The sequence below is a fragment of the Mus caroli genome, unplaced genomic scaffold (genome assembly GCF_978045245.1).
Source record: "Mus caroli unplaced genomic scaffold, Mus_caroli_1 scaffold_5, whole genome shotgun sequence".
NCBI classification, from domain to species: domain Eukaryota; kingdom Metazoa; phylum Chordata; class Mammalia; order Rodentia; family Muridae; genus Mus; species Mus caroli.
Window position 1 is genome coordinate 142,535,084 of NW_028227260.1, and position 7,390 is coordinate 142,542,473.

General features: G+C 38.5%; 1 protein-coding gene across 1 annotated transcript in view; it reads left to right on the top strand.

The window, feature by feature from the left end:
• Positions 1–7,093, top strand: part of Maob (monoamine oxidase B) — a 113,579-nt gene extending 106,486 nt beyond the window's left edge. Inside the window, exons 13-15 of the mRNA XM_085838255.1 lie at positions 3,813–3,924; positions 5,058–5,120; positions 6,178–7,093. Of these exons, the coding sequence (XP_085694381.1) occupies positions 3,813–3,924; positions 5,058–5,120; positions 6,178–6,330 (328 nt within the window). The 3' untranslated portion in view covers positions 6,331–7,093. The remainder of the gene's footprint in view (positions 1–3,812; positions 3,925–5,057; positions 5,121–6,177) is intronic.
• The last annotated feature ends 297 nt before the right edge of the window (positions 7,094–7,390 follow it).

The window sequence follows — 7,390 nt, forward strand, 5'->3', positions numbered from 1 at the left end:
AGTAATTGTTTCATTGATAGTATATTGAATAAGTGTCAACCATTTGCTGACCACTTCTAAAAATATCAATATCAAGGTTATGCCTCCTTGCCAAGGAGTTGATAATTTTGGAGACAATAGTAGGAAGCAGAGGAAGGATAGAACATAAGAAATTAAGTACTAAAGTGTCAGGGCTAATGCTTTAGTTAAGGGGCATAACAATATTCTGTGGACCCATGGAAATACAGGCTTCCCTTAGTGAAATGTGCATTGGCTTTATATCAGGCAGTACGGGAGGGGCAGAGAAGCTTCATGGAGAATGCAGTCTAGATAGAATGTTATGGAAAGAGTCAGGTCTTAGAATCTGCAAGTTCTTATAAGGTCTTGGGCAAAGCTAAGTGTGACAGGAATATAAATGATATTGGTGACAGAATGAGAAGATTCAGGCATGGAGTGGTGGCTCAACAATTATGAGCACTTACTACTTTTGCAGTGGACCTGAGTTCACTCCTGCATCAGGCATCTCACAATACTGTGTAACTCCAGCTCCAAGGGATCTCCTGACTTCTGCGAGTACCTGCACTCACATATACATAATAAAAATTTTAATTGAATAAAATGGCAAGGATTGAAGTAGAAAGATCTGAAAGACCCTTTGTACTATACAACATATTAAAGGTTATAAAACTTTGTCTTTTAGCCACTATATCAGTTTAGGCTTGAGTTTTGTTTTAAATTCAACATGTAGTATCATTTGATATCTGGACATTGAGTGTTAAGCTCCATGCTCAGTTCCATAAAATAACAGGAAAATGACTGTAGAGGTGGGGCAAGGATCACAAAGAACCCCTAACTTATAAGTCTGTGGAATAAATGTTAGATGGAAGAACAATTCCAGCACACAAGGTGACATGATAATGCTTTTCACCTTTGTCCCTTGTCATGAATGGGTGTCAAGTTTAATGTCATAATGTAGGAAACTATGGCACAAAATGACTTAATGACAGAACCCCCAGGCCAAGTAGAGACTGTATCTAAAGGATTTTCCTGACTCTGCAAGGCCAGGACACCTGAGACACTGCAATGAATTTTATTGTGAGGGCCCTTGATGTATTCACATGTGTACTGCTTCCAGCTGGAAGATTAAGGACAAAGCAAACAGGCCAACTTTAGTAAAGAACTGAATACATGTTTCTTAAGAAATTTCTGTTGAGGTTAGCATAGATTAAATTTACCACAATTAGGCAGTAAACCACATAATTCAGGAGGGTGTATGTTGAGGTCTCCGGTATAATAGTCTCTCCCCTCCATCTTTATTGCATACACTAACTGCTCACTCACCTTCTCATTTCCACTGGACAGAAACTCTCTCAGTTTAATCCTTGCCTGTTACATGTTTATATACAATTGTTAGCATGGTTAGTACCATATGGCTTAGTCTTCCAATCTTTACTAGGTTTTGTCCACTGTACCCCTCTACCAGGTCTCCAACTGGAAGTTCCTGCTGTTGTAGAAAGTGAGCATATGCTGAAATGCCTTGTAGTTTAACAAGCATGGAGAGGGTAAATGTACCTTCTGACTCTGGAAACATTTGAATGCCCTCCGGCTCCCAATAATTGCAGATGATTCCACGTATTATAATAATCTCACCAATACTCTATGGTTTCTTATTTTTCCCTGACTTTTTTTTTTGGCTATGATAAATTTGGGTAAAAGAAAACATAATGATTCAAGTAAAACTGTTACGTTTTCCTATAAGACACTCAACAATATACTAAATTATCAATGCTAGCTTTTTCTGAGAGGGACCAAATACTTGACAAAAATAATTTGTTTTCCTTCCCCCTCGGGATTTAGAGATTATCAGTCTATAATAGTGTGGATATCGTATTAGAACAGATCACATCATAAAAGGCAGGATGCAGAGCAGAGCAGTAATAAGGGGCCAGGGTGATATATAGCCCCCAAAGACACACTCTCAGTGACATATTTTCTCTAATAGACACACTTCCCACCGTGTAATAGACTGTTCTCATTGTCAGTCCATTACTAGAGACTTCATGATCAAGTATTCCCTGGAAAGTTTTGTAGACATGCTCAGAAGAGATAAGTGTTAATTAATATAAGCATTGTTCTGAATGCTGGATATCCTTTATCTGATCATGGCATCCCGAGATAGGCTAAAAATGGCTCTAGATAGTACTTCTTTTATGGTGTCTTTTTAAGTATGATAGTGGACTGCCTTTATAGGCTAAGTGCCTGGGAACCTTCTATCCCTTTGCTTATCATGAGATCATTCTAGAAACTGGTGATAGTAATATATCAGGCAACACAGAGAGGATAAAAATAGAGATGTTGACATCGGCTAGAAATATTTCAAATGCTGGCTCTGCTGTTTTCTAGCACTATGGCTCTTTCTGAGTCACTGCACATTTCTCTGAGCCTGTCTGTTTATTTGTGATATGAGATTTTAACTGGTAGCACTGTCATGGAGTTCTTGAAAAGACTAGAAAGAAAATAGAATGTAGCACAGAGATGACATGTAGCAAGAGGACCAAGACTAAGGTAGAGTTCTTAGATCACCTGGTTTCAAATGAGATCCTAGGAGGTAGACACTGAAGCAATCAGTAGGTAGGATAGATATCAGACTGCATCCTTAGTATCAGCATCATGGAAGGAAGAAGAAGGAAGCAAGAATGGGAAAGCCAATCAGTAATACAGTTCCAATGAAAGTACCAGCTGACCCCATGACACTCTCTAAAAGTAGAATGATCCTTCCAAGTAGTCTCATGTTGTAGCTTGGGGCTTGCATCTTTAAAAGCTTATTTATACTAGTCAGTCACTAAATGTAGTTGGTGTTAGAAGCAGGCATGAGGTCATTTTGCCAGTAGAAATAGTCACCTCCAAAGAGTGCCAGCATCAGAATACCACCTTCTGGAATGACTCCCACCAACAAAAATGTCCTTCATTCTAGGTGGTACATTTCAGTGTCTACCACAATTAACCTCTACATTCACCTTTGAGATGTATAAATAATAGTATTGGGGTTACATTAAGGAGTAAAGAACCTTGAAGAGCTGGCACCCAACAAATTTTAACTTAGCAATAGTTCTGAACCCCAGTGGATGGAAGTCAATGAAGCCATAAGACTCATTTATTTCTTTAGTGCCATTGATGAAAGTAATCTTAAAATCATTAGACCATCCCTTTAAGAGATATATAAGGGTTAGAGATGTGGTACAGTAGTGGAGCACATGTCTAGTATACATAAAGCCTTGGGCTCCATCCTGCATCATACAAAACCAAAAGAAATAACTACAAAAACATACGAGAAGGGCAAAGCATGACAAGAAGAAACAGTCAAGTTCAATGGTAGAAGGGCAAAGCATGACAAGAAGAAACAGTCATGTTCAATGGTAGAAGGGCAAAGCATGACAAGAAGAAACAGTCAAGTTCAATGGTAGAGTAACTAAGTAAGAAATCAGAAGCATGTATCACCTTCCTCATATAAAGGGATCCATACATGACTGGGCTTATTCAGTCCCTCACTTTATAGAGATGAGTCAAAAATGTATTTTGCCCCCATTGATTTCAGCACCTTTTCCTGTTAGTACCCTTGGTAGAGGAGTGTATGCATGCGCTTCAGCTTTTGTTCCATTAACCCATGACAGAGATGACACAAGAGCTGGAGAAACCTGAAGAGCATTATCCTACATTGTCAGTGTCCTCATAGATGTTTTGAACCTGAAAAAGCCAACTGGCCTTGGTCCTCATGTGAGAACTCATTTCTGGTTTTGTGTAATGCCATTTACTGCTCTGCTTTGTGTTTCCAGGGTTCTACGTCAGCCAGTGGGCAAGATTTTCTTTGCAGGCACTGAAACAGCTTCACACTGGAGTGGCTACATGGAGGGAGCTGTGGAGGCTGGGGAGAGAGCAGCCAGAGAGGTAGGACCCAGGGTAATGGGCAGTGGTGGAGGAGGACACATAAACACACTTTGATAAATGCTCAAAGATGAGATCTTGGGAGAAACACACACACACACACACACACACACACACACACACACCATATTCCTCATCTAAAGACCCAGGAAACACCATTATAATAGCAGTTTTAGGTAAAGGGAACACCTTAAATAAAATAATTAAAATATCTACTATTTTACCTGAAGTATGTATGGGTGGGGAGGGGGTCAGAACTCAGCTGTACTTAAAAGATAATGAAACTGGAAAAATGTTTCAGCAGTTAAAAGCACTTCTTACTCTTTGAGAGGACCAGAGTTTGGTTCCCAGGATCCTGTAGGAAGCTCACTACTGCCTGTCACTTCACTTCCAGGGAATAAAATACCATCTTCTGAACTCAGAAGACATCTACACCTCTCTCTCTCTCTCTTTTTCTCTGTCTGTCTGTCTGTCTGTCTGTCTGTCTGTCTGTCTGTCTGTCTGTGTGTATATGTGTGTGTGTGTATGTGTGTGACACACACACATACACACACATACATAATTACATAATTACAAATACAACTGATCTTTAAAAATAGAAGTTCTGGAAACGGCTCAGCAGTTAAGAGACTAGCTGCTCTTGCAGAGCTTTGGTTCCTAGCACTAGGTTTTTGGGTGTCTGGTGCCCTCTTTTGGTCTCCAAAGCTTCATTCAAGTACCTTGTGCACTTACATACAAACTCAGGCAGGCACATATACATACATAATTTTTAAAAAATTATTAAAAAAATAAAATGACGACCTAGGTTTGTTATTATAGAGTCAACAATAGTTCTTTTACATTTAAAATTCACTTTTATTCTTTATTGTTATTTTTGGCAAGTCTTCTAACCTCATTCCTCTTAAGTTATGCTCACAAGTACTAAAATTTATGATGAAATTAGTAGTTGGAATCTTTTATACCATAAACAAAAGATCTTGGGGGGGGTGTTAAAAGTCAAAGTTGATTTCTCTGCCCTTTACTTGACATTGTTGATGGATATCCCAAGAGCATACACTAAGTTCTTTTTTTAAAGAATTAAAGAAAGGTTGTATCTGTTTTGCTGTTTGTAATAGCAAAGTAATCTTTCATTTCAGATTCTTCATGCCATTGGGAAGATTCCAGAAGATGAAATTTGGCAGCCAGAACCAGAATCTTTGGTAAGCTATATTTCACAGATGTACATGTCTAAGAATGATTCTCTAAGAATGATTGCTCCCAAGAACACACTTGTATATATCCAAGTACCTTTTCTTAATGATTCAGTGCATAGATGTCTAAGTAAAGTACATGACTTAGGACTCACAGACTCAGGTGAACGTTGATACATTTGTATTGCTACATCTCTTGCAAATTATAGGAAAAATAGGATGTTTGATGGTAAGGAAATACTTCCCAGAGAGCTCTAGATATATTTAAAAAAAATCAATGGGAGATGAGACATAGCTCAATGGCAGAATGCTTGCTTATCATGGGTAAAATACTGAGTTTGATAGCTAACACCACAAGAAGCAAGGAAAAGAAAGAGAGGAGAATAAAAGAAAAAACCCTCCACCCCTCAAAATAAGAACTCAAACAATGTCTGTTGAATGATCTTCCTTAATGATTCTCAACAAGAGGAAGGAAAAGAGAGTTTATTATCTTCTCTCCAGGATAAAGTGAGAGAACAAAATGGAGCACATTTAAATTCAGTTCCACTACATTTTTGCAATAAAACTAGACAATTTATCTGACTCGTAGGAAGGATGTAGAGAAGATAGAAGAATAGAGACTGGGAATCTAAAAGGTTGGTTACTCTATCTTTTTAAGCCTGAAGCCATAAGAGGATAACTGTGACATTCCAAAATGACTGCCCTAGTGCATCTGCTAAAAATGGGATGATGGGCTATGTGTGGGGTTAATCCCTTGAAGAAATCTTTATGATATACATGGGCCATTGTGATCTGAGAATTGCAGTGGTTTAAGATGGGAAGACAGATAATAATCCCTAAGTACAATTCTGACAGAGGATATGCTGAGAGGAAATATAGAAAGTGGAGCCCTCTCAGCCTTGAAGCTGCAGAAAGACTAGCAACTTGACATAAAGGGCCAGATGAAGGAGATGGGGTAATATTACAGAGGTTGGAATAAGTGGGTTATTCTAAAAATATCTAGGATAAATAGTTTCTGGAATAACATGCACGACCGTCTTCTGACACAAATGTTCTCTGAACCCAGGATGTCCCTGCACGACCCATTACCAGTACCTTCCTGGAGAGACACCTGCCTTCTGTACCAGGCCTGCTAAAGCTGTTTGGATTGACCACCATCTTGTCAGCAACAGCTCTTGGTTTCCTGGCCCACAAAAGGGGTCTGTTTGTACATTTTTAAAGTTGGGCTTTAGAGCCACATCCACAGGCTTTTCATTCAGTGTGTCTCAAAGGCTTTACAAAGGAGTTGAGATTAAAAAAAAAATCTTACAAAGACAAAGAGAAAATAGAGTGAGAAAGCACAGTAACTTGTTCTCCATTTTGGTTCATTTTCAACTTTCCTGCCCTCTGAGTGTTTAGAACAGACACACAGGCTTGTCCCTTGCTATCTCACAACCTACCTGCCCCATGTACACAGTTTTATTCAAAACCCTATGGCTTTATGCTTGTCTTTCATCTGGTGTGTTATGTCCTCACCTATGTCAAGTTACTTGCCATTGTACCTAGAATCCTGTCTTGTTAGAACTGGAAGCCAATAGATACTATACTTCATTGTCTACTTTAAAGTTAAATAAACCAAATGCAACAAAGGTAAATCCTACTCACACAAGCCCTACACTAAGCTACTGGCATTTGGGTGGCTAGAACACAAGTTGATGCTTTTCTCACCTCCCAAGGTTCATTCGCCTATGATACTCCTCCACCTTATGCCATAGTCACTGATGGTTGTTCTTGTGGATTTACTCTGTATTAACTGGTATTGTGTTACTCAGTAGATATCTTCTACTCTGGCTGTTTTGTGCAGCATTGCCAGCTGATTTTAAATTTTCTTGAGATTGGGAGTCTTGTTTTTGTCATTTTTTTCTTGCATCTTCTAGTTAGTATGCTTCCATTCAAAGTTTAAGACATGCTTAGGTAATTAACAATAAAGCTGTTTGACCATATGTTTGTTGTCTCTTCTTTTTTAGGCGATGACTTTCAAGGTTTGACAAGCCAAACCAAGAGTCAGTATTGGGTATATGACTGTGATGTGAAAGCATGTAGTGAGAACTTTCTCAGAACTTAGATATTATGTGTATTTTGATCCATCATAGGATCACATGTATGAATACTTGGTAATTGACTTAAAAGTGTTAAGTAAGGATTGTATAAGACATCCTTGCTTTTATCTCCAGCAAAATTCTGTAAAAATAATAGACACTAACATGCAAGATCTGTAACATACTAAAGCAATTATAATA